At 48.0% G+C, this 20536-nt stretch overlaps 2 protein-coding genes across 4 annotated transcripts; one reads left to right on the top strand and one right to left on the bottom strand.

Annotated features, from left to right (window-relative positions):
* Positions 1-13061: 13061 nt before the first annotated feature.
* Positions 13062-17789, top strand: Eif5a (eukaryotic translation initiation factor 5A). 3 transcript variants are annotated; one of them, XM_021175642.2, is made up of 7 exons: positions 13099-13321; positions 14050-14143; positions 15156-15341; positions 16483-16587; positions 16779-16910; positions 17006-17079; positions 17166-17789. In XM_021175642.2, the coding sequence occupies exons 3-6, from the start codon at positions 15177-15179 to the stop codon at positions 17066-17068; spliced, it is 465 nt and encodes a 154-aa protein (XP_021031301.1). In that variant the 5' UTR covers positions 13099-13321; positions 14050-14143; positions 15156-15176; the 3' UTR covers positions 17069-17079; positions 17166-17789. The 3 variants fall into 3 exon arrangements, with proteins under 3 accessions (XP_021031300.1, XP_021031301.1, XP_021031303.1); XM_021175641.3 differs by lacking the exon at positions 14050-14143 and having other exon boundaries at positions 13062-13321; XM_021175644.2 differs by lacking the exons at positions 13099-13321; positions 14050-14143 and adding an exon at positions 13557-13683.
* Positions 17790-17900: 111 nt separating this feature from the next.
* Positions 17901-20516, bottom strand: Gps2 (G protein pathway suppressor 2). Its single transcript, XM_021175640.3, has 11 exons — positions 20443-20516; positions 20070-20236; positions 19642-19751; positions 19458-19570; positions 19280-19359; positions 19098-19180; positions 18700-18853; positions 18530-18619; positions 18372-18451; positions 18191-18286; positions 17901-18076 (listed from the first exon to the last, which is right to left on the bottom strand). The coding sequence occupies exons 2-11, from the start codon at positions 20161-20163 to the stop codon at positions 17993-17995; spliced, it is 984 nt and encodes a 327-aa protein (XP_021031299.1). The 5' UTR covers positions 20164-20236; positions 20443-20516; the 3' UTR covers positions 17901-17992.
* Between the last annotated feature and the right edge of the window lie 20 nt (positions 20517-20536).

Here is a 20536-nt window from a genome sequence, read left to right on the forward strand (position 1 = left end):
CAGGCTGGTATACATCGTGAGTTCTAGGAAAACCAGAGTTATATGGAAAGACCCTGCCTAAAAAAACAAAACAAAACAAAACACATTTATTAGGGGCTGGAGAGATGGCTCAGTATTTAAGAGTGCTTGCTGCTCTTGTTAAAACAAAACAAAACAACAACAACAACCCATGGATTTGGTTTGCAGCATCCACACGGTAGCCCATAAGCATCTCTAACTCAGGTTCCAGGGGATCTGTCACCCTCTATTGATGTCCTCAGGCCCTGCAAGCAGGTAATGCACTTGCATACTTGCAGGCAAAATGCAACTTTATTTTATTCTTGGTCTTTTTTAAAATATTTATTTATTTATTTAATGTAAGTACACTGTAGCTGTCTTCAGACACTCCAGAAGAGAGCATCAGATTTCGTTACAGATGGTTGTGAGCCACCATGTGGTTGCTGGGATTTGAACTCAGGACCTATGGAAGAGGAGTCGGTGCTCTTAACCGCTGAGCCATCTCACCAGCCCCTTACTCTTGGTCTTTTGAGGCAGGCTGTCTCTGTGTAACAGAGCCCTGGCTACCCTGGACTAATTTTGTAGACCATGCCGGCTTGAACTCACAGAGATCTACCTGCCTCAGCCTCCCAAGTGCTGGGATTTAAGGCGTGCTCCACCATGCCCTTGCTGTAGTTCTTTTTCTAAATTACACTTGCTTACTGGAGGAACACATGCCAGAGTACATGCAGAGATCAGACGGTGACTTTCAGGAATCAGCTCGTTCCTTTCACCTCGTGAGTCCTGTGAGAAAGACTCAGGTGGTCAGGCTTTGTAGTAAATGCCCTGACCTGACCAGCTTACTGGCTCCAAGCACCCACTTTCTGATGGCTCTCAAACCTGTGTCTTTCATCCTGAGTCCTCCCCATCTCCAAAAGACCCCGAGACAAGCTAAAGCTCCCCTCTCACTGAATTAGGTTCCCAGCACGTGACCACAAACACCCACTCCTGGTTGCTCCTCCCAGCATGTGACCACAAACACCCACTCCTGGTTGCTCCTCCGAGCCTCGCATTTAGAACACTCTCCTCTGGATGCCAAGGCTTAGCAAAGCACAAGGGAAGCTTGGTGGCATTTATTTAAAATATTTCAGTGATTAAGAAGTTGGGCCGGGGGGCTGGTGAGATGGCTCAGTGGGTAAGAGCACCCGACTGCTCTTCCGAAGGTCCAGAGTTCAAATCCCAGCAACCACATGGTGGCTCACAACCATCCGTAATGAGATCTGGCGCCCTCTTCTGGAGTATCTGAATAAAATAAATAAATCTTTAAAAAAAAAAAAGAAGTTGGGCCGGGCCGGGTGTGGTGGCGCACACCTTTAATCCCAGCACTTGGGAGGCAGAGGCAGGAGGATTTCTGAGTTCGAGGCTAGCCTGGTCTACAGAGTGAGTTCCAGGACAGCTAGGGCTACACAGAGAACCAAGAAAGAAAAAAGAAGGAGGAGGAAAGAAGAAGAAGGAGGAGGAGGAGGAGGAAAGAAGAAGAAGGAGGAGGAGGAGGAGGAAAGAAGAAGAAGGAGGAGGAGGAGGAGGAGGAAAGAAGAAGAAGAAGAAGAAGAAGAAGAAGAAGAAGAAGAAGAAGAAGAAGAAGAAGAAGAAGAAGAAGAAGAAGAAGAAAAGAAGAAGCTGGCGTCACTTCCATCCCCTCATAGCACAAACTTCAGCTACCTTCCTTTCCAACCTGCCTTTTGTTGCCTAAATGGGAATAGCTAAGATGGCATCTTGCTATGTAGCTCTTCTTGGCCTGGGACTCAGTATCCAGGACTCAGGCTAGTCTTCATCTGGTGGAGCTCCTTCTGACCCTGCCTCCCAAATTCTGGGGATAAAGTCATGCTCGACCTACCCTCCCAGGCTCTCTTTCCTCTCTTTCAATGGCTGCCATCTCCTGTCTTAGGTGGCTGGATTGGCACATACCTTGACCTCTGTCATTTCCTCTTCCACTCCCTCCCTCCCACTCACTTCTTAGCTGCCTTCCCTGGAACTGTGAGCAGTCTGCCAAGGCCTTCCCCTTTCTCTACCCACCTCCACTTCCTCCCCTCTGTTACATCTGATGCCCTTACTTAACTTCCTCTTTCTTGGGACCTGTGCCCCATATTTCTAACTAGTAGTAATACATAATAGAAATTCATTCCACACCATCCTAGAAGGCCAAAACCAAGGCTGTTAGAGGTGCTAGGTTCTGCTTCCAAGCAGAATCCTTTATTTTTAAAGGTTTATTTATTTTATGGAAGAGTGCTCTATCTGCACTTACATCCCCATGTTAGAAGAGGGCGTCAGATCTCATGGCAGATGGTTGTGAGCCACCATGTGGTTGCTGGGAATTGAACTCAGGACCTCTGGAAGAACAAACAGTGCTCTTAACCACTGAGCCATCTCTCCAGCCCATTGTTTTTTTTTTTTTTAATTAATTAATTAAACATTCTGTGTTTGAGTGTTTTGCCTATGAGTATGCCTGTGTACTATGTACATGTAGTGCCAAAAGAGGGTGCCTGGTCCCCTGGTACTAGAATTACAGCCTATCGTGAGCCACCATGCGGGTGCTGGGAACCAAACCAGGTCCTCTGCAAGAGCAGCAAGTGCTTATAACCTCTCTCCAGCCCACTCTTGGGTCTCACTATGCAGCTGCTGGCTGAACTCGGTCGCCCAGGCTGGCCTCAAAGCAGGAAGAACCTAGCTGGGCAGTGGTGGCGCACAACTTTAATCCCAGCACTCAGGAGGCAGAGGCAGGCAGATTTCTGAGTTCGAGGCCAGCCTGGCCTACCGAGTGAGTTCCAGGACAGCCAGGGCTATACAGAGAAACCCTGTCTCGAAAAAACAAACAAACAAACGGAATAACAACAACAACAACAACAAAAAAGCAGGAAGAACCAGAACTGCTGTGCCTGCCTCCCAGTACTGAAACGGGCCACTTCACCTTGCTGAATTGTGGTTTGTTTTTTTCCTCCAATGAGATGTCTTGAGCACTGTCCTCACATGACAGAGAGAATTGAAGGGCCCCGATGCTTCTAAGCCTGTTCTCCACAGCTTTACAAATCAATTCATTCATGATGTCAGAGAAGAAGAATCAGTGTGCCAGGTGCTCACCATGCCCCTTGGTGAGTTTGGATGCTTTAGGTTATCTGGAAAGAGATTACTATGGAAATTATCTTCTCTTCCTCCCCCCCCCCCCCCCCCAGTGTTAGAGATCAACCCAAGGCCTCAATATGTTGAACAAATGCATTACTGCTGAGGTACATTCAGATACCAGTTTGTGTCTGGCTGATTGGTTTGGGCTCTTAATTTTTGTTGTTTTTGTTTGATTTATTAATTGTTTTTTTTTTCTAATTTTATGCACATGGCTGTTTTGCCTCCATGTATGTCTGTGCACCACATTGTGTCTGTTGCTTTCTGAGTCCTGCAGAGAATATCAGGTCAGAACTAGAGTTGCGGACGGGCATGAGCCACCACTGGAATTGGTCCAGGTCCTCTGAAAGAGCAGCCAGTATTCTTAACCTTTGAGACATCTCTTTAGGCCCTTTTTGCTCTTGTTTTTTTAAACATGTACTGTGTGTGTGTGTGTGTGTGTGTGTGTGTGTGTGTGTCACGGTGATGGAGATTTAAGAGGACAGCTTGCATTTGTGAGTTCTGGGGTTACAATGCAGGCTTTGTGGCAAATAGCTTAACCACTGAGCTGTCGCTTCAGCCCTATTTGTATTTTTATTTTTTTAGATTTATTTTATTTACTTATTTTTGTGTGTATGGGTGCTTTGCCTACATGTCTATCTGTGCACTGTGTGTGCATTCCCAGGGGAGGCCAGAAGAAGATGTTGGATAGTTTGGAAGTGAACTCTTGTGAGTCACCTTGTGGGTGCTGGAAATTGAACCTAGGCCCTCTGGAAGAGCAGCTAGTGATTTTGACCACTCAGACATCTCTGCAACCCTGGTTTTGTTTTTGACACCAGGGTCCCATATAGCCCAGACTTGCTGGTTTGGACTCCGAATTCTCCTTCTTACTCCTCTCAAGAGCTTAGATTGTAGAAAAGCAAACCAGCCCTAGCCAAGATTTGTTTGTTTGTTTGTTTGTTTGTTTGTTTGTTTGTTTGTTTGAGACAGGGTTTCTCTGTGTAGCCCTCCTGGAACTCACTCATTCTGTAGACCAGACTGGCCTAGAACTCAGAAATCTGCCTGCCTCTGCCTCCTGAGTGCTGGGATTAAAGGCGTGTGCCACCAGGCCTGGCTAAGATTTGCTTTTTTAAGGTTTTATTCTACGTATTTGTGCATGGACTGCCTCCACTTCCATCCACACCGTTACATGGAGCTGACTAGGAGCTGAGTTTTATCTCTTTCAGCTCAGGCGTCCTCCTAAGCTGACAGCTGGAAAGCTCCAGGGCCCCTGCCTCACTCAAGGCCACTGCCTCATTTGACCAGAGACTTGTGTCTCTGTCTTAGAGTCTCACTATCTCTACATCCTATCTCTCCCTCCTTCTCACATCCATCTATTTCCCCCATCCTCCCTGCCCCTGCCTGTTCACACCACTGCTGTCACTCCTCTGTAAGACAGCAGCTGCTTATGCCCTTGCCCCCCTGAAAGATCACCCCAGGTTCTTTTGTTTTGTTTTGTTTTGTTTTTCAGTGAAGCAGCTATTACTACTATGTTCCAATGTCATAATTGTCTCATTAGTAGTTGATATTTTCAAGTTCATATTTTGTCTCCTTATGGCACTAGGGGGTTGAACCAAGGGCCTTAGGCTTGCTAAGCAAGCCTTCTACCACTGAGACTCATATCAAGAGCGTCCAATCCATGGGCTTGTTGGTCTCATATGACCCAGGGTAGATGTGAGTGCATTCAAGCACAAAATTGTAGACGTAAAGGCCAACAGTGGTGGTCCACACTTTCATCCCAGCACTTGGGAAGCAGAGGCAGGTGGATCTTTGAGTTTGAGACCAGTCTGGTCTACAGAAAAAGTTCCAGGATAGCCAGGGCTACAAAGAGAAACCTTGTCTACACAACAAACAAATAAAGTTACAACCCAGATGGATTCTGTTATACAACCTAGTTATGTAGCAACATATTTAATAACAACAGTAACAACAAAATGTTTACTGATGGCAAGTTTATTTTTTTAAGATTTATTTATTTATTTTATGTATATGAGTACGCTGTAGCAGTTTTCAGACTCACCAGAAGAGGGCCACCATATACATATACTAAATGCATATACATATTAACCATGCACACACCACACACACACATGTACACCACACACATATACATATGCACACCACACACCACCCATAAATACACCACACGCATACATGTACACCACATATACATCACATGCATATACCACACACCACAAACATGCTCACACACACTGCACACACTATACACACATCTCACAACTAAATCAGGAAATGTATACAAAACAGTAAAAGGATGTGTTTGGATGATTTTCTTTGTCCATTGTCAGCCGTATCTAATATAGTTACTTAATCAGGCTCATGGGTGAAAAGAGGGACTTGTAAAATCAATCGAAGAAGCTGGGTGGTTGTGTCAAATGCCTTTGTTCCCTGCACCCTGGAAGCAGAGACAGCGGATGTCTGAGTTTGAGGCCAGCCTGGTATACAGAGTGATTTCTGGGACAACCAGGGCTACTCAGAGAAACCCTGTCTTGAAAAACAAACAAACAACAAAAAAGAAGACAATGAAGCAATTGCTACACCTTAAGTTTAGTTTAGTGCTTTTTAGTTTAGTATTATTACATAGTACATTAAAAAGGTTTCATGTGGTGCTGGGCGTGGTGGCCCACGCCTTTAATCCCAGCACTTGGGAGGCAGAGGCAGAGGCAGGTAGATTTCTGAGTTCCAGGCCAGCCTGGTTTACAGAGTGAGTTCCAGGACAGCCAGGGATATACAGAGAAACCCTGTCTCGAAAACACAAAAACAAAAACAAACAAATAAACAAAAAGTTTCATGTGTAGGGCTGGAGAGATGGCTCAGCAGGTAAGAGCACTCTTCCAGAGGCCCTAAATTCAATTCCCAGCAACCATATGACAATCTATACTTGGATCTGACGCCCTCTTCTGGCATGCAGGTATATATGCAGATAGAGCACTCATACACAAAATAAATAAATCTTTAAAAAGAAAAAGAAAAACTTCATGTGTAAAAGTGTTTAAAAAATGAAAATGGGTGTGTGTGTGTGGAAAGATGGCTCTGTGGTTAAGAGCACTGGCTGTTCTTCCAAAGGACCCTGGTTCAATTCCCAGCACCCACATGGCAGTTCACAACTGTAACTCCAGTTCCAGGGGATCTGACACCTTCACACAGACATATATGTAGGCAAAACACCAATGCACATAAAAAATAAAAAGGAATCATCAAAAACATAACCAACTTAAAAAAAAAAAAAGAGCATGGTCTCACAAGTCATCAACCTGGGTGTGGATTTCCTACGGGCTGAAGATGTAACACCAATGCCAAGATGTGCACCATGGCAACATTGCTGACGTTTTGGAAGTAGATGGAGACATCAACTCATTTTCTTTCTTTTTTTAAAAAAAGATTTATTTATTTATTATATGAAAGTACACTGTAGTTGTCTTCAGACATTTCAGAAGACACATCAGATTTCATTACGGATGGTTTTGAGTCACCAGGTAGTTGCTGGGATTTGAACCTGGGACCTTAGGAAGAGCAGTCAGCGCTCTTAACCATTGAGCCATCTTGCCAGCCCAACTCATTTTCATTTACGATATCAAAACCAGACTTTTTGCCAAGTTACCAGTACCATATCATGTTTCAAATCCTAACAGTGGACCAAAGGAAACTCCCACAAGTACAAGATGAAATAAAGAGAACTCTCCTTACTGTTGTTTTGATGTTGCCATGGTGAGTCCAGCCTGGTCTGGACTCCCTTTGTAGCCTAGGACAATCATGAGCTCCTAAGCCCTTTTGGATTATAGCTGTGCACTCCAGTGCTAGCTACAATAAACAATGTTAGCCATTTTGACACATTAGTGAAACACAGTCCTGTGGGCAGTGAAACATATATAGGGTTTTTTTCTTTTTGTTTCATTCATTCATTAATTAATTCACTTTCTCTTCCTTTCTTGAAACAGTTTCTCACTATGTAGCTCTGGCTGTCCTAAAACTCTATGTAGAGCAAGCTGGCTTTGATTCCCCCCCTCCCCTCCAGACAGGGTTTCTCTGTAGCCCTGGCTGTCCTGGAACTCACTTTGTAGACCAGGCTGGCCTCAAGCTCAGAAATCCACCTGCCTCTGCCTCCCAGAGTGCTGGGATTAAAGGTGTGTGCCACCACGCCCGGCTGCAAGCTGGCTTTGAATTCACAGGGATCCACCTGCCTCTTCCTCCCAGTGCAGAGATTACAGACAGGCACCACCATGCCTAGCTCCATTCAAAATATCTGAGCATCTTTTTTCTTTCTATTTTTTATTTGGGAGATTATGATATAGTAACAACATTTCTCTCTTTCAGGTCCTCCCTCCAAACTCTTGCATGTAACCACACACTCCACTGCCCCCTCCCCAGGACCCCTGAGCATCTTTTTTCTAGGTTCCCTCTTTCCAGAGGCAACTATCCCTGGCTCCACTGTGATACCTTACCCACGGCATCACTTTTGGCAGAACTTACATTTGTAAGTAACTATTTTCTAGAATGAAGCATACTAAGAATCCAAACCAAAAGTGTGCTGAGGAGCATCATGGGAACTCAGTTACAGCTTATGTTCATGGACCTGGATGTTAATGCAGTTCCTTCCTTCCTTCCTTTTTTTTTTTTTTTTTTTTTTTTTAAGATTTATTAATTGTAAGTACACTGTAGCTGTCTTCAGACACTCCAGAAGAGGGTAGCAGATCTCATTATGGATAGTTGTGAGCCACCATGTGGTTGCTGGGATTTGAACTCAGGACCTTCAGAAGAGCAGTTGGTGATTTTAACCACTGAGCCATCTCTCCAGCCCTCCTTTCTTTTTTTTTTTTTTTAAGATTTATTTATTTATTATATGTAAGTACACTGTAGCTGTCTTCAGACACTCCAGAAGAGGGCATCAGATCTCGTTACGGATGGTTTAAAAAAAAAAAAGATTTATTTATTATATGTAAGTACACTGTAGCTGTCTTCAGACACATCAGGAGGGGGCGTCAGGTCTCATTATGGATGGTTGTGAGCCACCATGTGGTTGCTGGGATTTGAACTCAGGACCTTCGGAAGAGCAGTCAATGCTCTTACCTGCTGAGCCATCTCACCAGCCCTCTTTCTTCCTTCCTTCCTTTCTTCCTTTCTTTCTTTCTTTCTTTCTTTCTTTCTTTCTTTCTTTCTTTCTTTCTTTCTTTCTCTCTCCTTCCTTCCTTCCTTCCTTCCTTCCTTCCTTCCTTCCTTTCATTCTTTCTTTTCTTCTTTTCTTCCTTCCTTCCTTTCTTACTTTATCTGCATTTATTTTCTGCTGAATTTATTCCTGTGTCATGAGTTTTTGTTTCTTCAGTTTCTTCTGGGATATCTTTTTCTTTTTCTGTTTGTTTGTTTGTTTGTTTGTTTGTTTTCGAGACAGGGTTTCTCTGCGTAGCCCTGACTGTCCTAGGACTCACTTTGTAGACCAGGCTGGTCTTGAACTCAGAAATCCACCTGTCTCTGCCTCCCAAGTTCTGGGATTAAAGGCGTGAGCCACCACACCCGGGGGGATATCTTTTTCTTCTGTGCAACCTCCTCTTCCGGCTTTGGGACAATCTGTTGCTTCTCAGTGAGGATCATCTTAATGTGGCATGGGGAGCTCATGTATGGGTTAATCCGGCCATGAGCTCTGTAGGTTTGTCAGCGCATCTTAGGTGCCTTGTTCACCTGGATGTGTTCAATGACTAGAGAGTCTACTCTAAATCCTTAAGTTCAGCATTCCTCTCTGCATTTTTAAGCACGTGCAGCAAAAATTCAGCACTTTTTTGGCCACCGCCCCTGTGCCCAGCCCCACTGTTTGGCCTGGGTGCACCTACCAACATCACCATTATCAGCCGAAATGGCACACATTGCTTCTTTAAAATGGCATCCTTCAGATACTTGGTGGCTTTGCGGACATGCATGCCCTTGATGGCCTGGGCAGTTTCCCAGGTGTTCTTAAAGTGAACACGAAGGTTTGGACCTCTTGATTTGCATGATTTTGTGGGATTTTCTGGGACAAGAGAGTAGTGAACCATCTTCACAGGTTACCTCTAGCCTCTTACAGGAAGAGCAATAATTTTTCAAATACACTTTCAGATATCCTACTAGTTTTATGTTACCTTCTTTTATTTTACTATTTGTGAGTGTGAATGGGGATAACGTGTGTATGTGTATGTGTGTGTCCTGTGGCATACATATGAAGGCCAGAGGATTTTCCTTCTACTGTGGGTTCTGGATGTGGAACGTGGCATTTTAGGCCTGTATGGCAAGCATCTCAGCCACTGAGCTATCTCACAGGTCCCTTTTAGTCCTTTTGGGGGGGGAGGGGGTCGAGACAGGGTTTCTTGTGTAGCCCTGGCTGTCCTGGAACTCACTTTGTAGAGCAGGCTGGCCTTGAACTCAGAAATCTGCTTGCCTCTGCCTCCCAAGTGCTGGGATTAAAGGCGTGTTCCACCACTGCCCAGCTCTTTTAGTAATTCTTTTTTGCCTGAATTTTACTATAGAGTTAACCCTGACTAACCTAGAGCTATTAATACAGACCAGGCTGACCTTGAATTCACAGAGATCTGTCTAACTCTAACTCCTTGTGTCCAGAGTCTAGAGTGTAGGGGTTAAAGGTGTGTGCCACCACACCAGCTTTGTTGTTTATTTGTTTTCTAACATTTATTTTTAACCAGATATTGGTGGTATATTAGTCCTAGCACTTAAAGGCAGAGGCAGGCAGATCTCTGTGAGTTCAAGGCCAGCCTAGTCTACAGATTGAGTTCTAGGACAGCCAAGGCTACAGAGAGAAACCCTGTCTCAGAAAACCAAAAATAAAATAAAATGAAAACATATTTTAAAAAACTAAGTGAGCTAAAGGAGTAAAGCACGTGCCACACAGGGTGAGGACCCGGGTTCGAGTCTCCAGAGCCCACAGGGAACCGGTGAGTTGAACACAAGTGCTCCTACTTGAGATGGGAGGTGTAGACAGAAGAACCCAGAATATTGGGGGGCTAGCTAGCAGGCCATATGTATCAGTATACAACAAAGTGACCCAGTTTCAAATGGGGTGGAAGACAGAGACTCTAAGCTGACATTGTCTTCTGAGCTTCACAAGTGGTGCATGAACGTGCACACTCACACACATACCAGTACACACATCACACACACAAAGATTTAAAAAAAAAATCAGATCTGGAGAGATGGCTCAGTACTTAAGAGTACTTGCTGCTCTTCCAGAGGACTGAGTTTAAGTTCCTAATACCCATGTCAGATAGCTTGTGGTTATCTTTAACTCCAGCTCTGGGGCCTCTGGCCTCTGAAGGTTTGAGTTCTAGGACAGCCAAGGCTACAGAGAGAAACCTTGTCTCAGAAAACCAAAAATAAAATAAAATGAAAACATAATTTAAAAAACTAAGTGTGCTGAAGGAGTAAAGCATGTGCCACACAGGGTGAGGACCCGGGTTCATTTACACACCTATACACACCAGCACTCAGACACAAAGTTCAAGGCCGCATAGAATACACAATACCCTTTCTTGAAAGAACGAGAGAGGAGAGCCCAGTGTGTTGGTGAATAACTTCAATCTCAGTACTTGGAGGCAGATGCAGGAGAATTCCTGTGAGTTTGAAGCCAGCCTGGTCTATAGGAGTTCCAGGACAGCCAGAGCTATATAGTGAGTTCATGTCTTATCCCTCCGACCTCAGGGGCTCTTTCTTTTCATTACCAAATCTATTTTCATTATGCTAAACAAACAGGTAAGGGGCATAGGCACAGCTTGACCCTTGCTGCACACTCACTGGCCCTAGATTCAACTGCCTGGTACCATCAAATAAATGAGCAAGTACAGGTCAAAGCTGCTGTGCTTTAGTATCTGAAGAGGTGTGTTACTGATAAGTCTAGGATTTTTTTTTTTATAATCTGCCAAAAGATTCATCCCACTTTCCCCCTCCCTTATGATCCATTCCCTAAATCCTTTGCTTAGGCAACCACTAATATATTTTTTTGTGTACCGTGTTTGTGACATTTACAGTTCTATTAATTGTCTCTGAATAGCCCTAGCCCCAAGATTTGCACCATTGGCTTTTACAGTTGTCCAGAAGTTCATATCTTTTTCAGTACTGGGATAGAATTTTAAAATAGGGTTTTACTATGTAGCACAGGCTGGCAATCTTCCTGTTTAGCCAGGAGATAGGATTACAGGCATGTATTACCACACCCAGAGAATGACCTTAAACTTCCGATCCTCCTTCCTCTGCCTCCGTGTCTTAGGTGCTGCAATTACAGGGAGGGAGGGTGGCAGACACTGTGCCTGGCTAGGATTGGAGTATGTAGGCTACCATAGCCTTGAACTACTGATCCACTGATATCAGCTTTCTCAGTGCTGGCATTCCACAGAAAAAGACAGAAAGTTCAGGGAAAGTGACTGAAGGATATAGGGTGGATAGTCCTACTGTGCTACACAAACATGTAATAATTCCAATTAAGTGCTTGCAAGCATTCCAGTAAGTTGGAGATTACGATATCATTTAATATCCTTACTTAGTGGTAAAGAAATTAAAAGTACAGTAATTTGAAGTGATTTCTCAAAACTACAGGTGGCAGTGCATGCCTTACATCTCAACACTTGAGAGGCAGTGGCAGGTGGATCTTAAGGCCAGTCTGGTCTACTGAGTGAGTTCTAGGACAGCCAGAGCTACACAGAGAAACCCTGTCTTGAAAAACAACAAAACCACCACTACCACCAAAAAGGTTTAGATTCCTAGACCAGATTTTTTTGTTTTGCTTTTGAGTCATGAATTCACAATCTACAGATCAGACTGGCCTTGAACTCAATGAGACCCGCCTGGCTCTTATAGGATTAAGGGAGTGCTCCACCACGCCTGCATTATCCTAAGGAGTAGGAATCCTAATCGCTCATCTTTAGATAATGTCAAAGTAATTTAAAATTGCACTGTTTTTTTCTATTCTCCTGCTCCAGTTTCTCAAACTCAGAGATTACAGGCATCATAAATTTCAAGACCAACTTTATGTGTTGGCTTTATAACAAGTCTCATGTCTCAGCCTCCTAGCGATCTGGCAATAAAGTCTGTGCCTCCTGGTCCAGAGCCACTCTTCTCGTAGGGAGTTTGATTTTGGAAGAAACATTAGACATTTCCTTGTAGAAACCTCAAGCCGACCTGGGAAAACAATCGGAAACGCTATGTAGTTCTCTTTATTTAGGATTTAGAATGGAAAAGCTTCTATGCGAACCATAGGCATCAACACTAACCAGGGTTTAGACAAGATGGTGGCTTGTATCGGATAGCTCTGGATACTGAAACTATAGCGCACAAGTTGTGTAAAGTAGCGAAGCCAGGATGGTTGTAATCCGACCACACTAGCGTGGGAGCAGAGTCTCCCACCGAAAGCAGTCTCTTGAGCACGTGCAGAGCTGGGACAGCGATTCGGAGAAGAGCCACACACCTAACTAGGCAGGTTCTCAGAAACGTGTTTGTGAGTTGCTCAATTCCAGTTAAAGCCGAGGTGTGGCGCATGCTCAGACGCATGCGTTCTCGACGCTGAAAGTAGCTCAGTGGTGTGGTCTTTTCAACACCCCGCGTAGGGTCTACGTCTGAGGTGGAAGGGGCGTTTAGGATTCCTAACACGCATGCGTTGAGACCCAGGCGTTTCCTTCGGAGGGTGTGGAGTGCAGGGCTCTGTATTGCGCAGCCGCAAGGGTTGCCCGGTAGAGCGAGCTGTCGCTCAAGGGGAGGGAAGAAGAGGTTGAAGGGATTTAAAAAAAAAAACAAAAACCCGGTGCGCCTGCGCATTGCCGACTGGTTGGAAGCACTACGAACTGGAAAGGGGCGGGGTCACGTGTGTGCGTCATCCGATGGGTAGGTGGGAGAGAGGGTGGAGATCGGGGAGGGTCCATGCGCTTGCGCAGTGCGGGGGTGGAAGGTGGTGGAACTACCTAGCACGCTTGCGCGGCTGTCATAGGGCTGCTTGGTTGGTCAGTGGGGAGTCGGCGCCTGCGTACTAAGACCCGTGTGCAGCAGCGGCGGCGGCGCTAGAGGCGGCGGCGGCGGCGGCGGCAGCAGCAGCACAGTAGCGGGTTCGGAGGCAGCAGTTGGGCTCGCGGCGAGCAGACCAGGTCGAGTCGTGCGTTCGCGCGAGGTGAGAGCGAGCAGGGCGCGCCTGCGCGTAACCTCGGTTTGGGCCACGAACGAGAGACGGAACTACGCGGGGGTCGGGGAGGGGGGCAGAAGGGAGCGGCGGCTGTCGCCGCACGGGTTCGGTGAGGGAGCGGCGCGAGGTGCGGAGAGGCGGGCGCAGGGCCCGGTTGGCGCGAGGGGTGACGGTTGGGGCCGGCCGGGTGACGTTGGAGCGACGCAGGGCGGGGGACGGCGAGCCGCGAGGCCGCCACGCGGGAGAGGCCGCCAGGCGGCCACGCCGGGGCGAGGGCCGGGGGCCAGATCGGCCCAGACAGGGCAAAGGCTCCTGTGCGGTTGAGGACCGGCGCTGCGCGGCCACGTGAGGTGGGGGAGGGGGCTGTTCGGTGAGGGCATGTGGAGGGGGTTGGCGGCCGGCGGGGGGAGGGGAGGCGGCATGGTCCTGGCCTGGCGCAGCTTTGGGGCAGGGGCAGCCGTAGCACCGGAAGTGTTCCCCATTGGAGGCTGCCCTCGGGGTCCGAGGCCATGCGGCCGAACATTGACCGGGGCCGCATGGCTGCACGGGGACCCCTCCCCCCTGGCCCGGGCCACCGGAAGCCCCGGGCGACCACATGGTGGGCGCGAGCCGGCAACCCTCAGCGCAAGGAGCTCTGGTCTTTTTTGGGTTTCTCCGGAGCCTTGGATTTTGGCGTGCGGGAGAGACCCTACCCTTGGGTCTCACTCATCCCGCAGGGCCCGTTGCAGGCATATGTTAGTGTTCCCCAGCCTCATGGGCCTCTGGAGCTCATCTCTCAGTCTTCATGTGAAGTGAGACGTCCAGCCAGATGTAAGTGGTACTGCTTTGCTGGGGAAGCCGGGAAAAGTGGGGAAACTGAGGGCGATTGGACTGATGCCCAACTCTTTCTCGGCCCATGCCGACAGCGCCTGAAAGTAGCGAGCTTCTAGTTCCCCTGCGGTGATCTTCGATCTTCACCATGCCAGTGCCTTCCCTGTCGTGTTTTGTTTGGGAGTTACTGTGTTTTAGAGTCCTTTACTCTGCCAGCCTAGTACGATTTCTATTACTACTACGAATCTTTTGCTTTCATTTTATTGTCATTCACCACCCCTCACTCCCCCACTTTCTACTGACTGTACAGGCTGGGCCTGAAAAGCCGACAGGACTGGTGCATCCTGGGAAAAGTGGGAGGGCCATCGACAAAAGGCTGAGTTCCCTTCGGGAACTGAGATCGAAATGTTTGGCAGTGGGATCCTTTAGGAAACTACTTTCTCTCCCTTGACTGCATCTGCAAGTGCACGTTGGAGGCGGGAATCCCCCAAAGAGGCCTTGTGGTTTCCTGTACCAATGACTGGCTTGTGTGTGGACAGGGTGGGGGTGGTGGTGTAACAACTGGGTGGGGCCTTGTCCTCCGTCTCCACCCCTTCATTAGCCCCGCCCTTCAGCTGGCTCATAGCTGCTCACCTAATTATAGTCCTGGCAGAGTGTGGGGAAGAGGGGGTGGTTGGTTTCAGTGGCGAGTAACACCTGAGTCCTACTCGCTCCCGGGAAGTAGCCCTTTCCTCATCTCTGGGATTTGGCATCCCAACTCCCAGGAGGCTTCCTTTCCCTAGCCACAACGTTAGATGTCATTGTGGGGGCCCAGGGGATCCCCAGCTGTTTTACCCCCAATATTCAAGCTCTTCAGTATGTTTGACTCCAGTTTCAAAGCAGGAAATGCAAGTTTATTTAGGTGGGTAATGAATGAAGGGGAAGTGGATCAGTGTTTTAGGGAGGAATGGGATAGATTAGCGGTCTGGTTAACCTCCATCGTTACTGACCCTAGTTCTCTTCTTGGCTTTAGTTGGAATCGAAGCCTCTTAAAATGGCAGATGATTTGGACTTCGAGACAGGAGATGCAGGGGCCTCAGCCACCTTCCCAATGCAGTGCTCAGCATTACGTAAGAATGGTTTTGTGGTGCTCAAAGGCCGGCCATGTAAGATCGTCGAGATGTCTACTTCGAAGACTGGCAAGCATGGCCATGCCAAGGTTAGAATCACCTCTCAACATCTTGCCTTCCCTGCAGCTCCCACACCCCAAGCACTCTGGGCAATGAACTGTCGGCTCTAGTCTTGACCCCTTTTGCTGTTTTACTTTTGTTCAGCACCCAGTTTTTTGCTCCAATTCAAAACTAAACTGTTCCCAGTTTCTTCTGTAGGGTACCTGTCACGCTGTTTTTTTCCTCCCTTTGTGCTAGTTTTCTTTGCGTTTGTATGTTCCGGTTTCTTATTCTTGACCTTTTCATTCCTTGGGCTCCTTGTCCAGGATTTCTCCAGTCAAGGACCCCCCAAGGCAGCATTCTTGGGGTGCTCCAGTCTGCATTCTCAAATCACTGTTGCTGCTCCTTCAAGTTCTGGCTTCCCCTTTGGGATTGTGATATATCTATATCTCAATGTCCTCTACCTGCTGCTGACTGTCCTCTGTTCTTTGGTTTACTTAAGACGGCATTCTTGCTCTTAGCTTAGACTTTCTGACTAGTTGAAATTTTTGTGTTATATTTCCTATCTTTTGTTGACATTAAATATAAGGCTTGCTCCTCTTCTGTTTTCCTTGCATACTGACTGCACGGTCCCTCCGCTCTTCTCCTGGGTTATCATCTTCAGATCTTTTACATCCCTTTGCTTCATTTTCTCAGCCTATTCCACTTGTCCACGTTTGCCCAAGAAACTTCCCCAGATACTTCCCCAATAAAATAAAACGGTCTCATGTACTCCAGGGTACCGTCAAACTTGAACTTCCTTCCACCTCTATCTCTCTAGTGGTGGGATTACAGGCATGTGTCACCATGATTGGCTTATGTGTTAGGCATCGGACCCAACACCCTGTGCTGCTGGGCAAGCGTTGTGAGCAGTTGGGTGATATCCTCAGTTCTTGCCAGTTAGTTTTTGAAACTTGATGTAAATGAGTTCCCTAAGACTGACTTCCCTCACTTGTTAACCTTCAGGTATGATCTTTTAGCTCCAGGACCTTGAAGACTTTAGTATGTCTTTCTCACTTGGTTCATTTATAATTCCTTAATCTTTACCCATAACATGGCATGCTCACCTCTTAGGCAGTAAGTGACACAGGCATTTGTTTCATACTTCAGAAATTGATTTGTTGGGTTTCTCTTTATGATATATGTACACAGGTCCATCTGGTTGGCATTGACATTTTTACTGGGAAGAAATATGAAGATATCTGCCCGTCGACCCATAATATGGATGTCCCCAACATCAAACGGAATGACTTCCAGGTATGTTACTAGGATGAAGATGATTGGTGGCTTATGAAGGGTGTGTATGTGTGGGGGGGTGTTGACTGTACCTTGTGGGAAAAGAGGGACCTGGTAAAGGATGTGGAGTGAAGGAAGTTGCTGTCAACTGTAGTTGGTCTGTCCATCCTCTTATACTTAACCTACTTGTACCTGCTTTTAACTTCTCCCAGCTGATTGGCATCCAGGATGGGTACCTATCCCTGCTCCAGGACAGTGGGGAGGTACGAGAGGACCTTCGTCTGCCTGAAGGAGACCTTGGCAAGGAGATTGAGCAGAAGTATGACTGTGGAGAAGAGATCCTGGTATGATGCCCTCTTCTTGCTTTGTATGCTGCTTTGTTCCTTAATTGGAAGTCTTTCAGTTAAGGCATCTCTGGACTATCATTTTGCTTTTCCAGATCACAGTGCTGTCTGCCATGACAGAGGAGGCAGCTGTTGCAATCAAGGCCATGGCAAAATAACCGGCTTCCAGGTGAGAGAACGCAGCCTCCACTGTCCCCACAATTATTGTTGAAGTTACATCCTGTATCTTAAACATGATTTCTTTCTCTTGCCCAGGGTGGCGGTGGTGGCAGCAGTGATCCATGAGCCTACAGAGGCCCCTCCCCCAGCCAGGTTCTGCTCTGGCTGGGCCCTTGGCTGGACTCCTATTCAAATTTATTTGACGTTTTATTTTGGTTTTCCTCACCCCCTCAAACTGTCGGGGAGACCCTGCCCTTCACCTAGCTCCCTTGGCCAGAAATGAGGGAGCCATGGCCTTGGTGAAACTCCCTGCCTCTTCTCTCGCAGCCCTGATGGGGGAAAGGGAGTTGGGTACTGCTTGTGGTTTAGGTTCCCCTCTCCTTTTTTTCTTTTTAATTCAATTTGGAATCAGAAAGCTGGATTCTGGCAAATGGTCTTGTGCCCTTTATCCTACTCATCCCTGATCTGGTCCCCTGTTCTCCATATCCCTTCACCCCCCAAGCACCACTGTACAGACTGGGGACCAGCCCCCTTCCCTGCCTGTGTCTCTTCCCAAACCCCTGTAGGGGTGGTGAGAAGAGGGGGTGGGGAGGGGACACGATCCCTCCTCAGGCATCTGGGAAGGCCTTGCCCCCACGGGCTTTACCCTATCCTGTGGGCTCTCTCCCTGACACATTTGTTAAAAATCAAACCTGAATAAAACTACAAGTTTAATATGAAGCCCCCAACTCAGTTGTTTATTTGTTGATTGAAAGATGCTTTTGCTGAGACTTCAAACAGCCTTTGTGGTTTAGGCAGTTGGACAGGAAGCAAATAAACAGCACTCAGGCATGATGGTGGATACATTTTTGTAAATTTTATTGGTTTGGGGCACATAAGACCCCAGTCTGAGGGATGGAGGGTGGGCTGGAGCTCTCTGGTTGTTACTTGTGATAGAATCTTGGGTTCTGGCTGTGTTGGATGAAAGGGAGTCGGGGGCCAGGTTGGCTGGTGGTGGCAAAGCCTGACTGGTAATGATAAAGAGTTATCAGTGGGTAGGTATTCCAGCACTCAGCACAAGGGGGAGGGGACAGTTACAGTCTTTCCCTGGTAGTATATGTAGGTTTGATTACCAGCCTTACCTTCCCTGCTGCTTGTATCTGTACGGGGAGCTGGGGGGAAGCCAGGAGTCCAGGGGCTGGATGCAGAGCTTGGGGGTGCATGGGCCGCAGAGAAGACTAGGGGACAAAGCTGACCTTAGAGGGAGGCATCCTGGGGCTCCCCTCATCTTAGCACCTTGGCCTCCCAGGACTCCATACTCACTGAGTCCGAGAAGCTGGTCTGCTGGTTGGCATGTTCCATCTGTTTCTGCAAAGAGAGGGTACTGCCGGGCTGGAGGAACCCTGAGGGGAGGAGAGTTTGAAATGAGCAGGTGGCAGTAGGACTCCTGAAGCTAGGGCTTCTGCCCAGGGGGTTCTCACCTGTCTGAGTGGGCTGAAAGTGGCCATGCACTGCATAGGGTTGTGGCTGTGGCTGAGATAGGTACTGCACTGCAGGAAATGCTGATGGGGCTGAGGAAGGTGGGAGATGATCTGTTAGGGTTTGATGCTCTTGCTCTTCTTGCCCCTAGTCTGAAGAGAACAACACTCACCTCTGAGCTGCTGGCTAGGACTATAGGCTGGTTGTGTTGGCCCATAATGAGGAGGGGGCTGAGCAGTCCCATAAGCACCCCCTGGACTGCCTTGAAATTGTCCATGTTCTGGGGTTCCTGCAAAAGCAGCTGCTGATCCCACGTAGTGCCGGGTCTAAGGGGAAATGAAAGCTCACAGCTTAGGAAAAACCCCATGTGTATATGCCTTTATGCTCAGCTCCTACATACACATGCTTGGTACATTTGTTCTTTAATGATTGGGATTAACAGTACTGATCCACAGAAGGAGGTAGGATCAGATTTCAAGACTAATCTTGGCTAGTAACTTAGCAAGCCAGCCTGAAGAGTTTAAAAATCAAAACCAAAACCAAAAAAAAAACCAACAACCTTTCCCTCACCGTAAGCACTTGTGGTCCAAACATCTGCTTGGCTCTGTCAGCTGCCATCAGAGTACCTGGGCGATTGTGTCCTCCAGGGCTCCCTAGAAAGGGAGAGAGGTTTCACAATGCTAAAATAGGCAGCGACCTCCAGGGGTTGGACCTCCAGGAGAACCCCGTTAGGCGGTTTCCTCAATCCTCACCCTGCATGCTGAGGAGGTGGGTTCCTGTATGAACCGTCAGGCTCTGCTGGTATGCAGCTGATGTCAGAGTGGTTAAGTCACTGGAGTGGAAGGAAGACAGGTCAGTTAGGTGTCCCTCCTGCTATTAGATCGTCACCTGTGCCACTGCCCAATTTTACTTTTAGCCATCTCATCACACCTCTGTTCCTTTCGCCTCCGTTTTTCTTCCTCATGCAAAACTTTCTTGAGCTGCAAGAAAAGCTGGTGCTTCTCCTCCTGTAGAGCGGAAAGCTTCTCCTGCAGCTTCAGGATCTGGAAGAGGGACGAGCCGCTAAAGCAGGGAAAGGAAGGCAGCGAGAAACAAGTGTGGAGAGGCTACTTACCTGTTCCTTGGTCTCTTCTAGTGACATTCTCTCTTCCATTTCCTTTTTCTTTCTTCTCTCCTGCTCTTCTTTCATCTTCTGTTCCATCATCTTGTCCACCTCTTCCTCCTCTGAAGAATCAGAACGGGGAAGTGGCAAGGCGGTGTGAATAAGCTGAGCGTTAGACTGAAGACCAGCAAAAACCAGTTACTCCATCACAGCCACAGGGAGAACTTGGCTTCATTAGGTGCTCTCCAAGGTCCTTCCCAGCCCAGGGTTCTGGTCTGGAACTTAGACTGGGCCTCTTCACTCACACCCCGAAGGCGCCGCTGCCTCCCTCTTAGCCTCGCCAGCAGGCGCACAGCTGGGCCCGTGGATGGGGGCAAGTTCGTGGGTAGCAGGGCCACCCTGGGCCGAGTGTCCGTCCTCCCGCTCTGGCCCAGGCTCACCCTGCCGTTTGCGCTCCCGCTCCATCATGATGTGCCGGTGCAGAGCCCTGGCCATAGCGTTGGAAAGCTTGGGGCGCTCCAGGAGTGCGGGCATGATGCTGTTGGTGACGCTTGGGCAGTGGACACCCGACTCTGTCTGTCACTGACTGCCAGACCTCAGGCGGGGCCTGCAGGGAAGTGGGAGCTTAGAGGGACTGCGACGCGCCGAGGCGGAAGCCCGTCCGCCGCCCGCTCGCCACTTCGATCACGTGTCCCGGGCACCAGCGTCCCTCCCGGGCGGGTCTCAGCCTCAGCGCCCGGGCGCGTGCGAGGGTCTTAGGATCCGCGCCCCCGCCCCTCCCTCGTAGCCCTGGCGCCAACCCCCGCTACCCGCCTTGTCGGCGCTTTCTCCGTGGCCTCCGGCGCGCCTTGTCCTTACGTCATATCCGGCGGTCAGGATAAATTCTTCCGGAGTCACGACGGCAAAC

The sequence above is a fragment of the Mus caroli genome, unplaced genomic scaffold, assembly GCF_978045245.1.
Source record: "Mus caroli unplaced genomic scaffold, Mus_caroli_1 scaffold_13, whole genome shotgun sequence".
NCBI lineage: Eukaryota > Metazoa > Chordata > Mammalia > Rodentia > Muridae > Mus > Mus caroli.